The sequence below is a fragment of the Mus caroli genome, unplaced genomic scaffold, assembly GCF_978045245.1.
Source record: "Mus caroli unplaced genomic scaffold, Mus_caroli_1 scaffold_7, whole genome shotgun sequence".
Lineage (NCBI taxonomy): Eukaryota > Metazoa > Chordata > Mammalia > Rodentia > Muridae > Mus > Mus caroli.
In genome coordinates, this window is record NW_028227262.1 from 91,244,253 (window position 1) to 91,269,559 (window position 25,307).

Genomic DNA, 25,307 nt, shown 5'->3' on the forward strand with positions numbered 1-25,307 from the left:
TTTTTTTTTTTTTTTTTCCCGAGAATTTCCAGGAGTGGAAGAGACTGTGGCTTCCCTAATTGCTTGTTCTGGAGATCAGAATCAACAGAGAAGTCAGTCTAGTTTATCATCCAAGAAATCCTTCCCTTCCTTCCATTAGTCAATTAAGAAATTTACAGACACCTAGCCATCACAAGGTAAGAGCCTAAGGAGTTCAATTCGCTTATTCTCCTAGGTTGCTGACAAGACATTGGCGGTCTCCGGAGGTCTCCGGGAAGGCGAAAGAGAAATATGAAATGAGTTCCTGCAGCTTACTCTGTCTGAAACCGAGTCCCACGCGCATCTCTCAGGGTTCGATGTGCTCCCTTTTTCTGGAAGTGGAAAGCAGCTGCTCTCGCCTAGGCCCACGGTGGCTGCGCCCGAGCATCCGGCTCCCCCAACGCAGCCGTGGTCGGCCTTGAACTTGACCTCGGGCTGATAGTGAGCCCCAGGGAAGCAGGGATAGTAAGATGGGCGGGGTCCCAGGGAGAGAATGAGAAAGCTAGCGAAGATAACAGAACCCTGATTCACTGCAGCGAGACCCTTTGGTGCGCTCCAGCCCGCGAGAGCAGGCATAGCCGCCTGAGAACTTGGGATGCCAGATCTCATGAGCTCAGGAGACTGTTGTCCTGCCGCGTCCAGCTTCCTTCAAGGCCAGCAAACCAGCCCACGACTCTATCTAGCCCAGGCTTGCAAAGGGACTAGTGTAGAGAAGGATTGCGGAGCCCTGGTCGTTTGGATCAGAGAGCTTGTGTTTTGCTTTGCTAGGAGAGCACTGTATCTTAGGGGCATGTGGCTCGTGGTGCAGGTTTTCGCAGACGCTTTCTGTAGATGAAAGAATTTACCCGGAGGAGACAAAGATTGAGGCTCTGGGTAGAAATAGCTAGGAAATTTCGATTCTCAAAAGCTCCACCGGTTTTCGTTGTAGGAGCTGCAGGAATAGAAACTGCGAAGCCCCCAACCCCCAATGTGCGTGTCAACCCGGTAGAGGTAGAGCAGATGTAGCCTCTGCTGGACCTGTACCCTGGTGAGGAAACCTGGGGACCTCTTGAGATCGAGATCTGCAGGGCTTTGAGGAAGGGGCTGTGTTGCCCTTCTTGTGTGTGTTGGAACTTGTGGAAATTGGAAACCAGCTCACCACTGTATGACAAATGTCATAAAATAGGAAGCTTTGGATAATGGGCTCTTGTTTATAATTGTTTTTCTTGCAATCCGAGTCTCTTTTTCCTTGTCTACATCAACCCACCCCCTTCACAGAGTTGAGTAACACTTACTTTTCAATACTGTATTCTCACTTCGCCTATGAAAACAGACTCTCACATACAACCGAAGGGAGTTATTGACCGTTTTGTTGTTTTCTTTTCTCCAGTAAACTAATATTTCCTTTCCTTCTAAAAGGAGATAAAGGCATCAAGAGTGCCGATTTCCTAAAATATATTTCTGAGGTTTTCAGATGATTTTAGTTGTTTATTGGGGTGCACTGGAGTTTTGTTGGTGATAGTGGTAAAGAAATTTGGAGTTAAGAGTGTTAAAAATCAGGCCGATGATATTGCTTGACCACTAAAGGTGCGTGCCTGCTGCAAAGCCTGCCACTTGGCCTCTGCCTGCTTGCACTGGCCTGCACTTCCCCCGGGCTCACATACATGTATGTATGCATACATACATACATATATATCAAAAATTATCTTTTGTTTCCATTATGGAAAAATACCAAAGTGCCACTATCTAGTTACCTCAGCAGCTTCCTGGAGGGAGGAAACTCTAAGCCCTCTGCTGATTGCCAGAACTCTCAGTCAGTTAATCCTGCCGAGTTCTTGTGTAAACTGATAATAGTAAACTTCCCCTTTGAACAGTTTTTGCCATTCAAATTCCAGTGCCAAAACCTGCTATCGAGATAGGACTCCTTTTTCCAAAAATGAAATTGAAAAAGCTCAGGGGTTAAACTGCTGAGCAAGTAAAACATCTGAGAAATATGAAAAGGAAAGATGGTGCAGTAGTCTTGCATCTGTGTGTGTGGCTCCTTGTGTTATGAAATCAAATGGTGACTGGCAAACTTCACAAGGCAGATGAGTTGAGACTGGGTGTTAAGTAGTCCAGACTGGCCATTAACTCCTGATCCTCCTGCCTCCATATCCTAAGTGTTGGGAATCAAAGCTCCTTTCTGGATGTCTTTGGCCTGAATTTGTTGTTCTGAAAAGTGGGTTTCACAGTACTGTCTTGGAGACGATCTCACAGCTTCTTAAACTTTTGGGGCTGAAATTTCTGCTAAATGGAATTACTTATATGGCAATAACATTGTTCTAACATTGCAATTCTATTTATTTCTTCACTTCTTAACTTGTCAGTTTTAAAGTATCAGGTTGAGGAGGAAGATGGAGACAAAGACAGTCACACAAATCAGGTGGAAATGGTGGAAAAGGCATATTTTCAGAAATTTGTAATAGAGAACATAAGCTAGAATGCATATTTTAAAAAGATTTATTTATTTTATGTATGTGAGTACAAGGTCCCTCTCTTCAGACTCACCAGAAAAGTGCATCACAGATGGTTGTGAGCCACCTTGTGGTTGCTAGGATTTGAACTCAGGACTGCTGTCAGTGCTCTTAATCGCTGAGCCATCTTTCCAGCCCCTAGAATGCGTTTTTTAATTTTGGACATACACAAACATATTTTTAAAGACTGATGTGGGGTTGGCGAGATGGCTCAGCGGGTAAGAGCACTGACTGCTCTTCTGAAGGTCCTGAATTCAAATCTCAGCAACCACATAGTGGCCCACAACCACCTATAATGAGAACTGATGCCCTCTTCTGCTGTGTCTGAAGACAGCAACAATGTACTTATTTATAATAATAAATAACTTTAAAAAAAGACTGATGTGGTTAAGTTGTGATACATTTTGTTTTGGTTGAGAAATAAGAAAGAATTAGAAATAGTTCGGGCAAGATTACCATTTTTCCTTTTATATACAATTACCAATATATTTTAGATTGGTTATGTTTTATATCTAGGATTCCAAGCAAATTATTTTTCTTTATTTTCTTCCTTGGCATAGTTTAATTTTATGTATTGTTTGTGTATATGCTTTGTACATGTTCCATTAGTTTCCTGGGATATTTTGTGTAGTATCAGGAATGACGGATGCTTCACTTTGAAAGCTTACATACAATTGTTTAAATGGTTTACTAATATCAGTTAGCTTAGATTTCTAATCCACAGAGTGGCATTTCTGATTATAAACACCTTGTTAAGTAGCTGCTTCTTAGTGGAGAAGCTGATAAGCTTATCCTGGCTCAGGTTTACTGAGCTGATAAACATAGAGACTGCTTAGGCCCTGTCAGGTTGTCCTCCACTCTCTTTTAAGTGTGGTCTTTCACACTTCCACTCCTCCCCTTTCATCTGCTGTTCACTTCATGGCTATTTTTGCTGGCATTCCAAGACCTCTCAGGCTGATGATGTTGTGTTTTGTTTTTCCCCAACTTGAAGCAGGAGAAGTCTTTCTCAGTGTACAGAGCTTTGTTTGGTTTGGAGTGACAATGCTTCTCTGTCTCTGTCTCTGTCTCTGTGTCTGTGTCTGTGTCTGTCTCTGTGTCTGTCTGTCTCTCTCTCTCTCTCTCTCTCTCTCTCTTGCTGTTTTGGTCTTTGTTTGGTGGGGACTGGTTAGATTTTTGAATTGAGGGTTTTCAACCACTAACTACAACCCTGGGTTGTGAGCAGGTTTAATTGAAAGTCCTCATGTAGCTTGGGAACACAAGTTGCCTTTGAATAGTTTCCTTGGGGCTCTGAAAGGGATCAGTGTGGTATAGTTGTGGTGTGGCTGCAAAGGAGAGGGAACCACATAAATCTCCTTGCGTAGGTGGTACTGACCTAGTTCTGCAGCACTGAGGAGCCAGCTGTATAGCTCCTCACACTGAACCTCTGCCAACAAAATGCTCTCTAGCAGTTGTTTCTTGATAACTGCCCTGCTGCTGACTTTCAAAAGTAACAGTGTGGATAATATAAAGGAAGGTCAAGCTGATGATGTTAGCCTGTATTGTTTAAGTCATTTCTGGGACACCCCTGACCAATAACTAGAAAAGACATTCTAGCATTGGGCTTTTCATTTGGCTTCCTATAGCTTCTGGAGGGAGTATTATCTTCTGCGAAGGGTTTCTGTCCTTCTCTCTCTCCCTCCTCTCCCTCTTCCTCTCCCTGAGCCACACAGAGGACATTATATTTGTATATATATATGTAGTAGGAAGTCTTTATAACTTTTTCAAACATCCTTAGTGTTAGTTATCACTCTCCTTACCTACCTCCATTCTCATCAAAATTTCTAAGGGAATTCCTTGCTACTGTATTCTTTGTTTAACTGTTTTACCCTGCTAAACAGGATAAGGGCCCTTCCCACCCCTAGCTAAGCTAAATTTCCAAAATTTCACCTGAAAGTTATTGTTCGAAATTTGTAATGCATTCCTGCATATATGGACTCCAGTTGCTGCTCTCTTTCTCTCTGCTTCTCTGTCTCTCTGTCTATTTCTCTGTCTCTCTGTCTATTTCTCTGTCTCTGTCTCTGTCTCTCTCTCTCTCTCTCTCTCTGCATTTTGGAGAGGTTGATTGATACAGTCATATCTCCAGCCCCGAAGAGATAGGGTTTTTTTAAATTCATTTTTATTATGAAATAATTTTGATTATTTGTTTGTTTTTTAAACAGTGTTTTCTAGACTAATCTGAACTGGATGAAATGATTCTTCTTTCTTCATTGTCCTCAGTAGCTAGGTCTACAGGCACAATTCTGACTTCTATAGTTGAGAGTAATATAATACCTATATTTCTTCTTTCAGCATTGTCAAATCTTAGCCTCAGGAGTTAACTTTTCATTTGTAAAGTAACAGAACAGACTGCGGTGGAGAAGAGTCTCTGCTCAGCACTTGGTGTGTATGGTAAAGTGTCAGAAATACAGCCCTAACTACAGGGATATTAGAACTCCCTGATAATTTCTCTTAATGCCAAGAAAGGTTTAGGATTGGTTTTAGGTAGAAATGCAGACTAAATAATGGTTTCAAGAAATACAGTCTTAATCTAAGTGTTACATACAACATGGACTTTACAGCACTCAGGAGGCAGAGGAACGTGGGTCTCTATGAGCTCAATCCCGCCTAGTCTACAGAGGGAATTCCAGACCAGCCACGGACAGAAAGTGAGACCCTCTTTAGAAGAAGGAAAGGAGGAAGAGTCATGCCTGTCTTGGATGTTGAAGAGCTGCTGGCTTTAGAGGAAAGGAGGGTTAGACTATCATTGTAAATGCATGGGTCCCTTGCTTACAACCTAGCCTGCTTGCCATCAGCAGTGCCCAGCTCCTCATTTACGTCTTCATGAGCACCTACCACAAAGCACCATTGGAACTGGCTTATTTTGCTAGGCGATGTTAACATGGAACCAACTGATATTGGCTGTGCTAACATAAAAAACAAAGTTTAGTAGCTAACAGATCGTAAAAGTCAGATCTGACGTTTATATCACACTCCCTCTCCAAGGCACAGGGACCAAGTCTGAGGAGGACGTGGAAAGACTGTATGAGGCAGAAGTCACTGGTGAGGATGAGGGACCAGAGTGAAATAGGGACTTCTGTATTTGACAGGCCTGCTGAACTGAGAAGCACAGAGCAGCCGTGGATGCCCGCACCAAAGCCAATCAGCATTCTAATGGAGAGTGGGAAGGGTGCATGAGTTCCCACCCCTAACTGGGGAGTCATGGACAGTAAGTGGCCTCTAGGGGAGGGAGAGTCAGTTTAAGTGTGTGGCTCCTGGTAGGTCACCTATGCCCCGGTCAATGACCCCACACCCAGGAGTACTTGGGCAGCTCGAACTGGAGTTAATGAGTTACTTTTCTTTTAAAAGGAGAGGTTAGGAAGTAGGGATGTCTCTTGGGGAAGTTGGTAGGAAAAGTTAGGGTGAATCTGACAAAAGTACACTGTATGCAATTCTTAATAAATAAAAATATTTAAGGCAAAAAGGAAACTGATTCAAAATTGTGTATTCATTAAAGCTTAGCTGCTCTTAGATACAGAATTATTACAAATATTCTATTAGCCAGCTTTTTTCCTATTCCCATCCTTAGGAGAGGTCGTTACTGTTAACATTTACATTATCTTTTCTTCAGAACAACCGAGTGTGTGAAGAGTGAAGAAAGGATATTTACTTACAAAGTGTGGCCTAATCACCAGCACTTGTGTGATCACAGCTGATTAGGGGTGTAGTGTACACTGTGACCTTACTTCATACTAGCTGAATCAAAATGTTCATTTTAACCAAGTCCCAAAGCCATAGCAGGTTAAATCGGAGAAGAATGTGTTATTTGTATGTGTGTATTGTCAAATATTTATAGAATTCAAACACTGCAAGGGGGTAGGTAAAGTTTTGATTCAGTGTTTTTAAGCATAGGATGTAGGGTACCTAACACACACACGTGCGCAAGCACACACACACACACACACGCACACATGCACTCTCAGACTTCTATGGCTTTTGTCTCTGGTGGCTGGTGATGTATTTATTGGCAGTATTCTGAATTACTGAATGTGACTCTGTCTTTCCCCCACTTCTAGGTACATCGTTTTTCTCCACGGAATACTATTATTGCTCTATTTGTCTTTTCCTGTGGCTGGGGCCTTTGGCGTTGCATTATGTTATCAGCGGCCTTCATTACTTTGGTGAGAAGTGGTGGGAATCAGCTGAAGAAGAGAGTGTTGTTAAGCTCCATTCTTCTGCAGGACCACAGGCAGGCGACTCCTGCCTGCTACTTCTCCACTTCAGAGGCCAGGTGTTCTCGGTTTGATCCAGATGGAAGTGGGCAGCCAGCCACTTGGGACAATTTTGGGATCTGGGATAACCGCATTGATGAGCCAATTCTGCTGCCACCTAGCATCAAGTATGGCAAACCAATTCCCAAAATTAGCCTGGAGAATGTGGGCTGTGCCTCTCTCATTGGCAAACGGAAAGAAAACGAAGATCGATTTGGATTTGCACAGCTGACAGAAGAGGTGCTATACTTCGCAGTCTATGATGGACATGGGGGCCCTGCAGCTGCTGACTTCTGTCACACACACATGGAGAAATGTGTTATGTATGTATACTCCCCTTGACTTTGAAGTTCCTCTAGCTTTTCTGTTGAATTTTTCTCCCTTTGGCTAAAACATCCAGTGTGGACCAAATTACTTGAGTGACCACATGCCACTTCATCAGTGAATGGTAGTCAACATAGTATTTAGAACTGATGACTATCTCCATTTCAGAAATGAGTTTCAGAATCTACAGTCCTAGATTTATATGCACTTCAAGTAAATTATAAAGTACAAAGATAATTTGTGGGAAAATTTACTTTAATGTGTGTGTGTGTATGTGTGTGTGTATGTGTGTATAGACCAGGGGTCAAATTGGTGTCTTCCTATACCATTCTCTTACCATTCTCCACCTTGCCTTTTGAAATAGAGTCTCTTACTCTACCTGGAGCTTGGTGTTTTGGCTAGACCATGAGCCCACTCCTGGGGTTCTATGTAAAGACAATGTTGTTTTTGTCTTTATATGGGAGCTAGGGGTCTGAATACAGCAAACACTTTACCCATAGAGCTATCCCTCTGGTTCTGAAGAAGAGTTTAAGCAGCACAAGTAGGTTTATTTCTTGCCTTAGTTACATTTTGGTGAAGGAACATGGTGACCAAGGCAACTTATAAAAGAAAGTTTATGGGAGGCTTGCTTACAGTTCCAAAGGTGAGTCTGTGACCATAGTGGGGAACATAGTAACAGGCAGGAGAGCATGGTGTTGGAGCAATACATTATGTCATTATATCCTTACCACAAACAGCAAGCAGAGAGGGAGAGGGGGAGAGGGAAGGGAAGGGAGAGGACGGGGGAGGGAGGGAGGGAGGGAGGGAGGGAGGGAGAGAGAGAGAGAGAGAGAGAGAGAGAGAGAGAGAGAGAGAGAGAGAGAGAGAGAGAGAGAGAACCTGCTGAGAATGGTGTGGGTTTTGGAAACCTTAAGCCCACGTAGTCACACACCTCCTCCATAAAGGTCACACCTAATCCTCTCTAAACAGTTCTACCAACTTGGGTCCAAGCATTCAAATATATGAGCCTGTGAGAGCTACTCTCACTCAGACCACCATACTTACTGTATTTTTGAGAATCACACTGTTGCTAGAATTAGAGAAAGGAGACAACGTGGCAGTAGGGCCATGGACTAATTTTTTTTTTTAAAACCTTCCTTTGTATAGTTAGTTTGTCAGTTGATTTTCTTTTTTACATGATTTACCTCATTCGATGGACAGACTCAGTGATTTAAGTCCATATAAAGGACCTCATAACCTATCAGGTTTGCAGTACTGGGAATTCCTTAAGAGCAGGGACCTCAGGCTTGTGAGATGGCTCGGAGGATAAGGTGCCTACTGCCAAGCCTGAATCTGAGCTTGGCTTAATTCACATAACAGAAAAAGAGAACTAACTGCCAAAAGTCCTCTAAGGCTCCACACAGCTGCTATACAGCATGAGAGCATACACAATAAATAAAAGTGTAATCAAAACTTTACAAAAAGAGGAGGGACTTAGACTTGGTTGTTTTTTTATTTTGCATGTGAGGCAAAGCTCTTACCAACTTCATTGTGTCTTCAGATAGCCATGTTTGGTGTTTTGAGATACAGTCACATAATCCCAGGCTGGCCTAGACCTGATTGTAACAAACAAGGCTGACCTTGAACTTCTGATCCTCCTGCCTTCACCTCCAAAGTCTTAGTATTATGGGCAGACACCATACCACTTCCCCAGACTTATATTTCCATGCCTTTAAAGCCTCAGGTTTGATACTACTCAATTAGACCTAGTGTGCAGAAGCCCTGAGCTGCATCTCAGGCACCAAGTACCCAGAGCATGGTGGCCTGATCCTCAGGCCAAGAGTGTTACAGTTCATCCTACTTAGTACCTTCGAAGATCAATAAATGTCCCTTAATCCTTGGATCTTCACCAAAAGCACCCGAGAAGAAAGCAGTGAGATCTGTTGTGTGGCACGACTGCTGCAAGGTTGACTGTTGGAAAGAGAAACCTACTGCAAAATGATCGCAGCTTTCTCTCCTCTCCACAAAGGGATTTGCTTCCTCGGGAGAAAGACTTGGAAACTCTGCTGACCTTGGCCTTTCTAGAAATAGATAAAGCCTTCGCAAGTTATGCCCACCTGTCTGCAGATGGTAAGTGAGCCTTGGCATTCCTCAGAGCTTTGACGATTGGCAAGTTGAGAGAAAACAGTGTAGGCTTTTAGTGGCGGGAGTTTGAATGCATGTTTATTTGTGGGGAGTTTTTGTAGAGATAACTTTATACAAAGAATCATTGTAAATGCTGTTTAGAATCTGAACAAAATAATAATAATAATAATAAAAAATCTCACTTTCATGTTAAATGAAAACCTTCTAGAAAGGGACGCTCCAAAATGGTTCTATTACTGAATTTTAATTTTAAAAAGATTTTTAAATGTTTCGTTGTGATTTGTAATTTTATGGACAAGATGTCCATACTAAGAAAATTCCATCCCCTACCACCTTACCACCAATGCAAATAGTACAGGACAATCACATCTGGTAGGTTGATAATCACTCAGCATTACTATAAGAAGAAATAGGGGATCAATGAGATGGCTCCGTGAGTAAAGGTGCTGCCACCAAGCCTCACCAGTAACCTGAGTTCTATTCCCAGGATTCACATGGTGAAAGAAGAGAAACGATTTCCATATGCTGGCTTCTAACCTTCACATGTGTGCTGTGGCATGTCCGCATATACTTAATGCAGACACATGCATGCACACACAAAATAAGTAATTTGGCAGATATTAGCAATAGGGCTTAAGTATAATAGAAAATGGCTAATTGGCATCCATTTATATATTCAGGAGGGAGATATTTATTTGTCTCTGCTTTTCAGTCTTGCAGCTTTCCTGTGGTAACTAGGGAGATCTTTGTTTTCCTTAAGTATAAGGAAGAACATGGCAGGAGGATTAAAAAAAACAGTTTTAAACCTGTGTATAAGGTTTGAAAATGAGTGTTCTAGTTTTGACTAAGTTATCAAAGTAATTTCAGGAAATTATATCCAGTATTTTTTTTAGTTAGCTGACCAAGAGTGCATTTCTACTAATGTTAACTTAGAAAGCTTCGGCAGCCACCATCCAATGTATGCCTCCTAACTGAGTGGAAATGGGGTTGTGTGGGAACGATGATCTTAGCTCTGCCTTTTCCTTTAATGGGAAAAGTGCACCACAGAAACGCCATTTCAGTCAGATGGACGGAAATTTTCTCCATTTCACACACAGGTTGTTTCAACTCAAAGAGAAACAGTAATTCATTCAGATTAGGGCCTCATTCATTTGCATATCTAAAAACAAGAGGGCAAAAGGTGACCCTAGCATCACCATTTAAACATCACACATCCACTCCCACAACTCTTCAACCCAGGGCCTTGAGACACGCGCCCGCCCGCTTCCTGCTCACCGAGATCTGAGTTGCCATTACACTCCCCTGGGACACCTTATGACCCATTCTTTCTCCATTTGTCTAGTTTTCACTTGGTAGATTATTTGAAACTATTTTGTCTTTTTCTTCCTTCGATACCATTTCCCTAAAGGTCCCCTCTGCTTCTTTAAGAGAGGAATTAACAGAGGGTGGAATTTATGCTTGAAATTTAGTTTTTGTTCTGACACAGGAAGAAGAAGTGAAACACTTTCTCCAAGTTTTACTTTTGGGGAGTGGGGGGGTGGGGGTGGGGGGGCAAAGTTCAGTAAGCAGCCCAGGCTGGTTTGAAACCAATGGCTATGTAAACCCGGCTGGCCTCAAACTCACAGAGAAAAGTGCACACGGTTACATCTAGCAATGTGTTAATAGCAGTGGTTATGATGTGTTCTTGACAGTGAATTTGGCTGCATCATCACTACAATATTTATGGGCTTTAGTGTCAGTATTATGCCCCGACTGTTCTACAAACAGCTGCATTTACTGCCCATGGATTGTAGAATGAGTGTTCTAGAACATTTGCAAATGGCCAACACTAAAATTTATTAACCCTATATATGTACAAACATGTTTTATAAAATTGATCTAATCAATGTTGGTGATTAAAACCATCAATACCAGACTTGGTGTCAAATTTTAAAACATTTTTCCTTTTTCTTTTCTTTTCTTTTTTTAAAAATTTTATTTTTTAAATTAATTTACTTTTTAAACTCCATTTTTTATTCCTCCCCCCCAATCATTCAGAGATGATGCACCTAAAACATTTATTTTTTAATCATTATAATTCAGGACGTTTGAACTCATAATATTTAACATGTATATCTTAAAAAGACTCTAGATGACTCACATAATCAAATAGCTAAAGAACTAAAATATCATTTCTTTCTAATAATAAATTTAAGTTAGATTGCTTAATCTGGTTCCTCTGTCATCCTTTGGGATAAGCTTCATGAAGATGTCTTAAAATTTATTCTGTTTCTTAATGATCATTTGCTTCAAAGCGTAAAAGAACAAGATAGGGCAGTGTATAGTATGCTGTGTTTAAAAGGCGTTATGATAGTTCTGTTATGCACTGTGTAGAAATTTATGCTTTTTAAAAATCAGCATTTTGGGACTATTTTAAAGATGTATTTGTACAGATCTTCCAGATGACAAAATCTGCCTATTGGCATCAGGGAACTATTTATCAAACATATTAAAATCACTGCAGACAGAATACTGTTTTCTAGCCTTTCAGGATTTGAGTAAAAGAAAATTAGTTCTATCTCTTATGGTTTCAAAGTTACCCAAATTTAAGAAATTTAAATTTTTAACTAAAATATTGAAGCAGTATCAGCTTTTTAAAAGTATATAATATTCTTTTAGCATGTGTGTGTGTGCATATGTGCAAGTGTTTGTGTGGTGGGGGCGGGGGTGTTCAGAGCCACAACTAGCTAGCAAACATTCTATAGGACCACAGTTACCTTCTCTACTTACTATCTTTTCGCATTTCTTTACATCTGCCTTAGTTTCACTTCTGTTGAGCCCTTCCTATAAGACCAGGATTATTTTCTTTAACAGACCTCATGCATACAATCTAGACGAGTGTTCTACCACTGAGCTAGATCTCCAACCTTTTTGGCATCACCTTCAAAAATTTTAAATTCAATTTGTGTCATGTATTTTTCACATTTGATGAAGCCAACCAATTAGTTAAAATATACCATCACTTTATTTTTTACAAATAGCCACTTAAAACAGAGTGGATGGTAGAAAACACAGATCCCAGTGCGACTTACACTGTACCTACTGAAAGTGTACTGTGCTTCTGCGTGGAAAGCAGCAGCGCTCCTAAGGATGACAGATCAGGAGGAGAACTGCGCAGACTCAGAGTGGGAGCGATTAGGGGACACAACCGCAAACTTCAAATTCTGTGTTGGTTACATGTGGCTTTTTGTAGGGAACTAAACTCCAAGCTAACGAGAGCTATAAAGGCAGATTTGCTTTCTGTGCTGGGATTGAACCCAGGGCTGTGGGCACGCTAGGCAAGTGCTTGGCCACAGAGCTATACTTGTAGCTCTGCACAGTATTTTTGAATGCCCCTCTTCTGCTGGAGGTCACCAGATGTGAGCAGCTCTTAGTGTGTTGTTAACTGCTTCAGGTTGTTAATTTCCTTTTGGTGTTCATGAATCGTGCATGTCAAGAGCACCCATTTCTAATAAATAGTTCAGCAATATTGGTTGATGTAGATTATTATTTACATGGCTTCATAATTACTGGGGGTGATGTTAGATTTTCTCTTTCTGTTGCTATTCAAATTGTGATTATTTTTCTTTTGTTCTATTGTCCTACAACACTGGGGAAAGGGAGGGAAAGAGCAGCAGTCATTTATGACTACATAAACATATAAATATGCATTATCACCCAAGATCTACACTGCCTTCGTGTAAACAACAAATTTAAGTTAGCCAGCTGGAAAAACTTCGTGCTAAATTCCTGTCTTACTGTGAACAAATATGCTATGAATAAATGTCTTATGTCTTGTTTCTGGCATAGGATCTACTTTGATTGCTTCTCCGTGTCTATTGAAACCCCAGTCTGCTAATATATACTGTAGTTCACATACACTCTCTATGTACTACTTATCAAATATATATTATTTTGCTTAGGAAATAGTTTCTAATATTGCTACAAACTGAATTTATAATGCATTTTTCTGTCTCAATAAGAATGCTGATATTCCTGTGTTCAAGATCAGCTATTAAGTGCATGCTTAATAGCTCTGTGTGTGTGTGTGTGTGTGTGTGTGTGTGTGTGCGAGCACACACACACACAAACATGTGCAGGCAGATGCCTGTCAGTGTCACTACTGGTCTCTTTGTGTACAGATGCATATGTACATACATTTTTTTCTGTCTTGGAATGATCAATAACTATTAACTTTAAGCTACTGAGTTTTGAACTCATTGATCTGGAAGCTCCTGGAATATTCCGTGACTTGCTAGTGAAATTTTCACCAATAGAAACCCTTCCCCTTATTTTGCAGCTCTTTCTCTGCTTCCCCCTGTGTTACAGGTTTGTTGTGTCTGAGCACAATTTCTGGGTGAAATTCCTGTTTGCCTCTGTGCGCGTTGTTTGTGGCAGAGAACTGTGCCTGCTCAGCTGCTCTAGACCTGGAGCCTGTGGACGCTCTATGCCGGGCTTCAGTGGAAAAGAGATCTGCTTAATTTTGTCTCAGGTGAAGGAGTCCAGCAGTTCCTAGTCTGAACTACTGGAAGGGTCCCGAATCCTCTTTGTCCCATTAGTTGAGATGACTTGCAGAAGAAATTATCCAGTGAGTGTCAAAGCTCAGAGACAGAAATCTTAGTTTTATAGTGTTGTTAGGGAGGCAGGAAGTGAGAGTTTTTACCTCTAAGTTAAATGAAACTAAGTGCGGACTCACTGTGTACTCATAGTCTTCCCTGCATCGCAAGCCAGAGCCGGTGCTTAGTTTTAACACTTTCCCCTTATATCCTCAGATTTTGAAACTGTGTAGCTCAGTTGAGAGAGAACATGGAACTACAACCCAAACTGAAATTGCATTTATAAAGAGTTAGTTCTTCTGTCATCCTCAATTAAAGACCACTGTCGCTGATAGCTACCATGCAGACTAGCGGATCCTCTGGACTGGTAGCATCTAATGGCTGCCTGTGTTCTCTTTCCTGCCTTTTAAAATAATTTGAAAATAAAATAGCTGGTTGGCCTGTTAAGATTTCATTGTGGTATAGTCTTTTAACTAATCTCAAGTTGAAAGCTATAACACTTGTAATATTAAGCATCTCAATGTTTTAGTTAAAACATTTATGTCATGCACTAACGTATTTTAGTGTTGCTTTGATAACCTTGCTTTGACCTAACGGTTCCAAAATCAAGAGATAAATGGGAACATAGTCCAACTGTAGATGCTGTGTTTCAGTAGAGCAAACTTAACATGACTACAAAAAGATTGAGTATACTTTATCCATGCTTTTCCTTTTTAGTTTTTCTGATTAAAGCGGGCATTTTAATATAATTACCAAAAAAATGTATTCATCTCTTTCTAAGATGCATTATTGGTAGATTTTCTTTAAAGTTGTCTTTTTAAAAACTGTTGGAAAGACTTGACTGTCAATTAAATCAATTAATGTTTTCTAAAATCACCTAGTAGAGTGAAAGCCATCTTTGCACAATCAGGAGACTTTCTACAAATATTACATAGAGCCACAGTCAAGTGATTGGATATGGAATTTTTTAATACAAAATTTTAAAAATTAATCAGATTTAAAAATTGACAATGTTTTAAAGAATTAACAATGTTATTAGAGATAATTCCTGCTTTGTGTAAGTTATTTCTCAATTTCTTACACTTTGGTATAATGTTCTTTGGTTCATAGTTTCACAGTATTCCCACTTTCTGCAAGACTCAATGCACCTTAAATATTTTTAGTAAGTGGTGAGTGATAGAGAACAGATGATGTTAGACTAAATTAAAAGAAGACACACAAATGCATTTGCTTGGTTAGAAGAAGAAAGAGTAGCGACCTCAAGGCTAGCAACACTGGGCTTTACTTGATGGCAGAGAAAATGCACATGGCTGACAGGTTCTAGTCCAGGCAAGGCGCATAAGTTGCAGCTGGTTCTGCTTGTCTGCTGTTGGCTGCAAATTCTCTGATTGGATAGTTTGGGGGCTAATAGTGTTAACTATACCACGTTTATAAGGAACTGGAATGAATTTCACTGTCTACTACTCACTCAGATCTATTCATCTAAGGGTGGCTATAACTTTTCTTCAGGTGTAGAGCAAACAAATCGAAAAAGGGTATGTGACTCTCTAATTGGTGCAAGCTTGCACGAGTGTGTGTGTGTGTGTGTGTGAGAGAGAGAGAGAGAGAGAGACAGAGACAGAGACAGAGACAAAGACAGAGAGACAGAGAGAGAGAGAGAGAGACAGAGTCAGAGTTGATATGGTTCTAGAGGGAAGAATGTACACAGTAGTACTTGAAGAACAGATGGGCTGTACTTTGCATTTCTCTCTTCACCTATTAAGTGGTATACTTTGACTGGATGGGAGTAAGGAATACAAGAGAAGAACCCAAATCTGATTATAGCAAAGGCTTCTCACCTAATGGGCTCAGCAGATCTGTCTTGCTGTCATAACAGCCAGACTAGCGACATTTTCATGTTTTATTTTGATGCCCATTAGGCATAGTAAGGCATCATAATTCTTAGTTTTTATCAGCTCTGTTTTTTACACACAGACTACTTGGAGACACTGATGCTTTGCACACCAAATTAGTTTACCAGCCATTTTGTTTGCATGGAGCCTTGTTACAGAGTTAAGTAATCACTTCTCTGCATGGCATTCTTAAATAGTTTGCATTTCATTTGCATAGCTCTGGTTGAATTAGAATGGTTCCTCCCAGCCTTAAGTTATCATGCTTCTGTTTTATTTTGTAATAAAAACTCCATATCTGAATATTCCCATTGCTAACAGATGCTCTGTTTTACAATATTTGTAGCAAGCCTCCTGACCTCTGGGACTACTGCAACAGTAGCCCTGTTGAGAGATGGTGTTGAACTGGTGGTAGCCAGTGTTGGAGACAGCCGGGCTCTTTTGTGTAGAAAAGGAAAACCCATGAAGCTGACCACTGATCATACCCCAGAAAGAAAAGATGAGAAAGAAAGGTACTGTCATCACATCTTGTTATGGGGTGATAGCTATAGTTGCCATAGAAACAGTGTTCTATTTTCTTCTCTGGTGTAAAACACCTGGGCCTCTTGAAAGCAGGTTCACAGCCACTACCGCAGTGCAGATTTTCTTGTTTTGGTTGTTTGGGGTTTGTTGAGTCTGGATCTCATGCAGTCCAGACTGGCTTTACATCTGTACCCTGCTTCCTTGGCCTCTCACACGCTGGGATTATCAGGTTGTGTACATACATGGCTTAAATTTTTCATTTATATCTTATTGTGGAATTAAGTTTTGGCATTTAACATGGGCTAGCCTTATACTCGAAACCCTTCTTGGCCTTCCCAAGTTCCTAGATTATGGGTATGTTTTGAAACACTAGGCTCTAAATTTCCATTTGTAAAATTGGTATTTAAACCAGTGCCATAGTTTCTTGCACATTATATTGTTATTGTTATTACTATTAATACTTTTTCTTAACTAGGATCAAGAAATGCGGTGGGTTTGTAGCTTGGAATAGTTTGGGACAGCCCCATGTAAATGGCAGACTTGCAATGACAAGGAGTATCGGAGATTTGGATCTTAAAGCCAGTGGGGTAATAGCAGAACCTGAGACAACAAGGATTAAGGTAAGAAGGGATCAGAAGCATTGAGTCATGCACCGAGAATTTCTAAGGACTTGTCTCACACTGCTGGCTGTTTAAAGAAGATTACCTGAAGGAAAGATGTTCTTAAAGGGATATGAGTTTATGAAGAAACTTAAAATAAGATGCTTATTTCTGGCCTGATGAGGGTGAAATCTTTTTCCTCTGGTAGAAGGTCCCTGTTGCCCTTCCTTTCCCAAAGCCTGACATTCAGATTCGTTATTCCTGCTTGGAAGTCATCCTCAAAGCTCCTTCCCTGCTGAGCTCAATAGCCAGCCACTTTTATATGTACAACCTAGTGCCTGTTACTTTATACTAGCTACTGCATGATACATGCCCTGCTGCTTCCTGCTCTAGAGCTCCTAAGTCAGCACAGTATAATAGGAACTTTACAAATGACAGGGCATGAATGCTTATAGTTGAAAGAAGGATTTCCACGTAAGGAAGATATCTCACATTTATTTTATGAAACAAATACTTATATAAGATTTACTGTGTGGCAGCCTCTGTTCAAAAGAGATACAAAAGCTATCCTCATTTTACAAGGAAATAAATTGAAACAATATCAAGACCTAAAGCATATCAAGTGCCTCCCAACCCCCAACCCCTGTCAAATAAATAATAAAGGCAGCCATTAGATCCAGCATTTGTCTGGCTGGCTGGCTCTTTGTTGATATTGCTAGGTAAATGTTTGGTTTATCCTGAGTAGTGTTGATGCTTAGCTACATTTTCAGTTTGCCAATGAACTCTGACCCAGACAAGCACTCCCTGCAGAATAGATACAATTTCCAAATTATTGAGTCATTTGGAGGGGATGATCTTTTTTGTAGTCACATTTGTTTGCTTTGGTTGCAGCTCTACCATGCTGACGACAGTTTCCTGGTCCTTACCACAGATGGGATTAACTTCATGGTGAATAGTCAAGAGATCTGTGACTTTGTCAACCAGTGCCATGATCCTAAAGAAGCAGCTCATTCAGTGACTGAGCAGGTGACGTAGCAGAGCTTCTAGTGGGAAATTCCCAGAGAGGAGAGGATTAGGGAAAGCACCACTGGCAAAGGGTGTTTTAGCTGGAGTGTCACAGTGAATTTGATTCATGATTGCATAATAGTTCTCCTGAGCAAGTGCTGACAGTTCACACGTTAAGGAAATGTGGAGTGGACCTTCTATCTTTGAACATGACTTGAAAGAGAGTAACAGCAATAATTATAACAGTAATAAAGTAACATTTTACTCATATATATTAACATAAAGCAACATCACTGTGATCCTCTGAGATCAGGCTTTTTATGAAAGGGGAAAACCAGACGGATCAGGCCACAGGACAAAACTGAGCCTCAAACCTAGGCAAGCCAGGGATCCTGAATCCAAATATTTGGCCTGGAACTGTACTGCTCCATGTAAACAAGCAGGGTGAGCAATGGAATCACAGTCAACTTCTGCCTACTAATGTGGGTGATGAAAGGGACCAGTAAAGTACAGGAGAGTAAATGGATGGCATTTCCTATCAGTCAGAGCTAAAACTTGAAAATGGATAATAACCAGTAAAGAACATGTAAAAGATACTTCTAGTCTGTCCTGATAGATTGAGGTTTTAAGTCACTATGTTTTAACTCAACACCTATGTTACATTTCTACTATTTACATTTTGAGTTGAGAGATTCGATTTGGCCCAGACTTTTAAGTCCTAATATTTGTGATTAAGACATAAGTCCTTTCCTTAACTTTTATTTATTTGTGTGTGCCTGTCTGTCTGTCTCTTTCTCTCTGTTTGCCTGTCTGTCTGTCTGTCTCTCTCTCTCTCTCCGTGTGTGTGTGTGTGTGTGTGTGTGTGTGTGGTGTAGTTTCTTTTCTATTTCTTTTTCCTTTTTTTTTTTTTTTTTGGAATCATTCTTATGTAGCCCAAGCTGGCCTTATATTTACACCATAGCTAAGGATATCCTTGAATTCCTGATTCTTTTACTTCCACCTTTCAATTTCTGGGATTACAGGTATGCATGATGACTGGCAAGCCTTACTTTTAAAATGTTGCATGCTTAATGTTAATGGATAAGCACTATTATAATGCATAAATTATTTACTTGCCATCTGGGCTACCTTATAGTAACTAACAAGCTGCCTGTGAAATTGAAGAAATAGGCCCAAGTCCATGGATAAATATATATATATATATATATTTTTTAAACTCATCTACCGATCTTGTAAATAAATGTACTATAGTTTATCCAGTTAATAATATTTATGATAGTAAAAATATTTATGACAATAAAAAAGGACATATAATGATGTTCTGTCTTACTTCTGTCCCATAACAGTTCTCCCGATAAGGAAATTTGTGTTTATTCTTTTATAGAAGGGATGAGAGATACCTTTTCAGATAGAAGGAAAAAACAAACATTTTTTTGGAATCTATTTGTGTGTGTCTCTTTTTTCAGATATTATCTTGTTAGGTTAAACTCTTTGTTATTGAGTTCATGTGTGTGTGTGTGTGTGTGTGTGTCTTTGTGCACACTGATACTGTCGTGTGTGTCATGGAGGTTAGAGGGCAACATGTAGGAATTGGTCTTCTCCTTCCACCATGTGGATCCAAGGCATTGAGCTCAGGTATTCCAGCTTGAGGTACAGCCTGATGGACAGCCTGACGGACAGCCTGATGGCAGGCAACTTTACCCACTGAGCCATCTCACCAGTCCTTCTTAGTTTGAATTTTGAGAAACAGCCTGGGTGACACATGGCTGTAGTCCCAGCTACTCTGGAGCTGAGACAGGAGGATGCCTCGAGCACAAGGGTTCCTATTATTCTGTGTAGCAGTGAGAATTCATGTTTTCTCCTCCCCCAGTTAAAAAGAAAAGAAAAGAAAAGAGAAAAGAATAAATGATGAACAGCCTCTTCAAATGACCCCTTAGAAGTGCTTGCAGTCTGGGCCGTGGGTGTAGGTGTGGGAGGTTGTTATGCGTGTGGTTCTCTCTCTCCAGAGTTGGAGAAGTTTCTGGCTAATTTGAGAAGTGAGAATAAATTTATGTTGCAGTAACTGGAAGCTGAACATATGGTCTCTTGAATGCTGGATGAGCACTCTACTAGTAACGGAGGCCCAAAGTCCTGAGAAAAATAAAGGTTTTTACTGTTTAGCTTTGGATTTTTAATGTTAATCGAACTAACTTTTGTTTTTTTGGGTTTTTTGATTTTGTTTTTGTTTTTGTTTTTGAAGACAGGGTTTCTCTGTGTAGCCCTGGCTGTCCTGGAACTCACTTTTTAGACCAGGCTGGCCTTGAACTCAGAAATCTGCCTGCCTCTGCCTCCCAAGTGCTGGGATTAAAGGCGTGCACCACCATGCCCGGCTCGAACTAACTTTTAACATGGGTTTTTTCATAATTTGTATTTCTTGGTTTTTCTCTCTGCCTATTATTTTATCACCATTTTAAATGGCTATTTTAACAACTGTATATTAAGTATAAATGTTACTTGACACATTTTAAGCAAGTTTTTTTTTTCTTACAGTTGGTTTGTAAGCCTTGACATCCTTACCCATGCTTTCCTTTGCAGTCTTGGCCTGAGGATGTAGAATCTTTTGGCTTCTTTGATGCTAACTGTAACCCTCAGCACTTCCAAACAGTGCCGACCAGTACTCATCTATGTGAACTGGTCCCTTAAAGTGATTTATAATCCTGCTGCAGGCCATTTCGTTTATTTCTACTTTCCCATTGAAGAAGGAATATTAAAAACATTTTTGTTATAACCTTGTACATACCCATTTCTGAGGTTTTAAATGTTAAGGTAGCTTATACAGTGATAGGTTTCTAGCCGCACTTTCATACAAAGATGTTGTTATATTTTGTTCCTTTTTATCCCTCACCCAATCTCTTTCATTTCTTGGGCTATACTCCTACCAGCAGTTTCATTGGTAAGAACCAGCATTTATTAAGGCTTGCCCATAATTGGTACCATGCTAAGGGCTTTGGGTGTGTCCTCACTGGGAGCACAGGTAATTTCTATTGCCAAGATTGCTACAGTGGAGCATAGGATGTAGTTGAACCATCTGTAATTCATGTGCACTTAATAAACCATATGGCACATGGTTACAGGGTGAAACCATTCCAAACCTTGTTAGGTAGTTACATCTGTATCATAAAGTGTGTGTAGAACCAGTTGGCCTTCCAGAGAAAGGATGCTGTGTGTTTGCACAAGGTCCCTTGACTCCAGCGCCTGTCTCTTCTTCCCCACACCTGCAGGCAATACAGTACGGTACTGAAGACAACAGCACTGCAGTAGTGGTGCCCTTTGGTGCCTGGGGAAAATACAAGAACTCTGAAATTACCTTCTCATTCAGCAGAAGCTTTGCCTCCAGTGGGCGATGGGCCTGATCGACAGCTCAGACTTGGTGTTCCTATGCAGCAGTGTGTCCGTGGGCTTATCAAGAAACTGGTAACACACAGAAGGCCACCTGTACCCGTGTGTCATTGTGACTGATAGATCCTAACAGTATAAGCTTACCAGCCACATACCCAGTAGTATTTTCATAAATCCTCATCATCATTATGGTCAACTGCACATGCTCAGAGTAAGCACCATAACACAGCTGTGAAGCTGTTGTGCGTCTCTGAGCTGAATGGGAGAAGCAGCAGTTTTGGTCCATTTGATGAGTGATGATTCTGTTTCCTTTGTAAGGCTAGAGATTGAATCCGGGGCTTTCTAAGTTTTTAAGACTAAGAGGCAGATTTAGTTTCTTTTTAGTAAGTTTGTTCTTTATTCAGTTGGACAGGTATTTTTTTCTGAATTTTGATAGCTGGTCAATGTGTTATTTGCAAGTGTTTTTTTTCCTTTCTCTGTAGAAAGCAGGTCCTCACTGGCTGACCTTGAACTCCTGGGTTCAAACGGTCTTCCTACGTCAGCTTCCTGAGTACCTTTTAATTTTTTTTTTTTTAAAGCAGAACAAGCATATTTTTTCCCAAGAAGAGTGAGAACATATACCCAGGAGATGGGGGAATTCCAAGGGAGGGATACAAGGGATATAAGAGATAAAGGGATACAAGGTACATTTTAATAAATGTACCAAGGAGTTATAATGAAACCTAGGTTCACTATGACTGAATAGTGTACTCTGGATCACTTATTAGTAAATTTAACCCTGCAAAATACATGGCTAAAGTGTATACATATTTATAAATAGCTCTCTTGTGTATTTTAAATATTTTTAGCACTTCCCCATCCATTTCTATTTTTGTGGAGTTAAATATGCTATATATTGGTAACTGTTCGGTAAGCTCCAGAGAAGAATGTACCGAGTCTTTGGTCAAAATCTGTAAAGTGAAACACTGACGGTGCCAATTTTGTGTAAGTTTGTTGCTGTGTGGTTTGTATGTAGCATTTTTATACCACTTTCTGTGCACACAGTAAGGGAGTTGGGGCCTTTGTTAGTAAAGATAATATTACAATGACTTATACTGCTATAGACATAGCTTGGGGTTTATGTCTCCAATTTCTTCATTTCTAAGATTCATGCGGAAAAAAAAATCTTTTACAAAGGATGTTTAAACATGTCAGCTTGCTATGTAAATTAGGGGTGTAAAACCACACTCCTTTTTACCTGCATATAAAATTTCTGTCAAACTGTGAATCCTTGAATGTGTGCTTGTAGTTAATCTATATTTTCACAGGGTAATTTAAATTTAGTATATGTGCAGTGAGTGTATATATGTATATTTTGAAGTAATATAAAATTAAAGGGAACAATCTTGTGGCACATTTATCAGCTAGCTGTAAATTATTGATATATTTATCTCTAAGGACACTCAATAACATTGAGTGTCAAATTCTCTGTAATAAAGATCCAGTTGTTACTGGTAGATAACCACTATGGATTACAAATAAATATGGGGCCAGTATTGGTGGCCTCTACCTATAATCTCAGGACTTAAGGAGGAGACAAGAGAATCAGGATGGTAACTTTGAAATTAGCCTGAGCTACAGAGCAAGTTCCAGGGTAGCCTGAGCCACAGCTTGTCTCCCCAAACAAAGTATCAGCAACAAATGGCTGTAAGAGACATTTTATTATGTGTGATGTATGTGGATAACCAAAGAACAGAGGCAGACATATCGTTGTGTGGTAATTCGAATATAAAATTATGGGATATGAGAAGAACAGGAAATGTCAAAAGTGACTTGGAATTTTATGGCAGAAAACAAAGGAAAAATAATGAAATATATATATACCTTCAAGTCTGACATGTTTTCTTCCTTTAACTTTTGTTTAAAATATTTAGTAGAAATAAAGAATAAGTTCTCAATAAAGAATTTAAGGTCTTTTCATGGATGTCAGTTGAAAGAAACAACGTTTTTCCAGGCATGTTAGCTTACATGTGCAGTTCCAACATCTGGGGAGGCTGGGGCACAGTCATCCTGAATAGCAAGAGCCCGGGTCAAGGGACAAAATACACTGTCCGAGGAAGAATGGGGAGACTAGCAGAGCTTAGAGGCCTTCTTGTTGAGTCTGGTGTTGAAAAGTTATGAAAACAACTTTTTGTTTGTTTGTTTGTTTGTTTGTTTGTTTTGTTTTTCAAAACAGGTTTTCTCTGTATAGCCCTGGCTGTCCTGGAACTCACTTTGTAGACCAGGCTGGCCTCGAACTCAGAAATCTGCCTGCGTCTGTCTCCCAAGTACTGGAATTAAAGGCATGCGCCACCACATCCTGGCTTGAAAACAACTTTTAAGAGTATGGAGAACTTGTAAACTAATGTGCACAACAAAATTCTCAAACATTAAAAATGACAGCATGGTGTGTTGCTTCGTTTCTGTTTTGTGTTCTTCACATTGCTGGTCTCCCCCCACCCCCCACCCCCTACTTTGAAACTAGGATTGAGAATGACTTTGTGATATTCAGAGGTTTGAGGGTCATTCATAGATGAAGGTGAGTTCCAGACCTGACAAGGAGCAATCTGTAGATGATGGCCTTGGGCGCATTTGAGCCTGTTTCATCTGGCAAAAGCTTTTGATGGTGGCGGTGAGGTTAGGTGTGTGTAGGTGTGTGTTTAGACAGACATGTTTCAACCTCCTGAGTGCTAAGATTATAGACATCTGCTTTCATGCCTGATTCTACCTGAAAGAAATTTAAAGCCCAAATTCAGTACTGGTCTCCCTGGGGACTGGGCTGCATCCTTTCCTGTAGACTTTCTTAACACACATTTGTTAATATCAAACCTGATAAAACTACATGTTAATATGAAAAATACATGTGTCTTTATTTTCTAAGTTTTTGTATTAAAATGTAATTTAAATAGTATATTATAATCCTTTGTGATAGTTTATAATCATAAATTCTTAAGTCTTTTGTCAATTCAGAAGTAAATATGTCTTGCTTCCTGTCAGCTGTTCATGTGTTAGGATTCTTTGTGTCTCTTAGCTGCTCCGAATTCAGGCTCTGGTCCTCATCTGGGGTCAAAGGATCCCTTGGGAGGGATCAGTTTTGCTTCTGAATGTTATATGAACTTTCCCATATTATAACATTTAATAAGTTTTATTTTGAAGAGGTAATAGCATATAATCTAAAATACAGACATTATTTAAAATTTGACTATTAGTTAATTTTCTAAGACTGGATATGGAATTAATCTCATGGTAACAACATGTTTTCATGTTATGAGAATGTCTCAGGGTAGGACCTGGGGAGTTCAAGTTTGGAGTTAAATAACTTAGCCACATGTTTGTGTTTTCCATTACTGTGAGGGTTCCCCATATTCCTGTGCATGTAAACACAGGGCCATTACTTTCAATTTCTTAGTTTTTATTATGAGAATGGCTTAAGCAGGAATAGCAAGTTGTGTTTAACAAGATGAAGAAACCAAATGTTGACTTGCCTGCTGCTTTTGGCAGCTGGAATAAGACCAGTAGTTTCTGTGGCAGCTCGCACTGATTGTCTCATGGTTGGAATGGCCCATGGTGTCACAGAATTCTAGACTGTGGGAACTCAGATGTGTCCCACCACTGAGAGCGACTGACCTATGGTTGAGTTCCAGTGCAAAAGTCACCACTGTGGTATAACCTAAATTAACTGAATTTCTGCTGCATTTCTCTTGTGACTATTTTTTTCATAATTTGCCAAAGCCCTACTTGGTACAGTATGTTTGTAGTGAGTTTGACTATTGTTTTAAATGAATGTGCTAGAGTAACTGTGAACAAACTAAAATCACCTGTCTCAGTGTTGAAAACATCTTAATAAAGTGCACATAATAAACTCTTCTTATATTCCAGTTCTGTTTTTTTGTTTTGTTTTGTTTTTGTTTTTTGTTTGTTTGTTTTTTTGCATCTAGATTGTTCTTTGTTTATTGTGTCTGTGATCTGAGCATTATAAACAGTGACTGGGGTGGGTGAGAGCGGAGCCAGGTTCTTCAGTAGCCAAATTCTATTTGCCTATTAATGTCAGGATGCTATAGAAAAAAAAACCTCTTTC

The 25,307-nt window shown here is 40.0% G+C and overlaps 1 protein-coding gene across 4 annotated transcripts; it reads left to right on the top strand.

Annotated features, from left to right (window-relative positions):
* Positions 1-25,102, top strand: Ppm1k (protein phosphatase, Mg2+/Mn2+ dependent 1K). 4 transcript variants are annotated; one of them, XM_021165521.3, is made up of 9 exons: positions 17-92; positions 215-330; positions 5,636-5,754; positions 6,602-7,119; positions 9,129-9,229; positions 16,054-16,219; positions 16,705-16,849; positions 17,720-17,854; positions 21,094-25,102. In XM_021165521.3, the coding sequence occupies exons 4-9, from the start codon at positions 6,680-6,682 to the stop codon at positions 21,223-21,225; spliced, it is 1,119 nt and encodes a 372-aa protein (XP_021021180.1). In that variant the 5' UTR covers positions 17-92; positions 215-330; positions 5,636-5,754; positions 6,602-6,679; the 3' UTR covers positions 21,226-25,102. The 4 variants fall into 4 exon arrangements, with proteins under 4 accessions (XP_021021178.1, XP_021021180.1, XP_021021181.1 ...); XM_021165522.3 differs by lacking the exon at positions 5,636-5,754; XM_021165519.3 differs by lacking the exons at positions 215-330; positions 5,636-5,754 and having other exon boundaries at positions 1-176.
* The last annotated feature ends 205 nt before the right edge of the window (positions 25,103-25,307 follow it).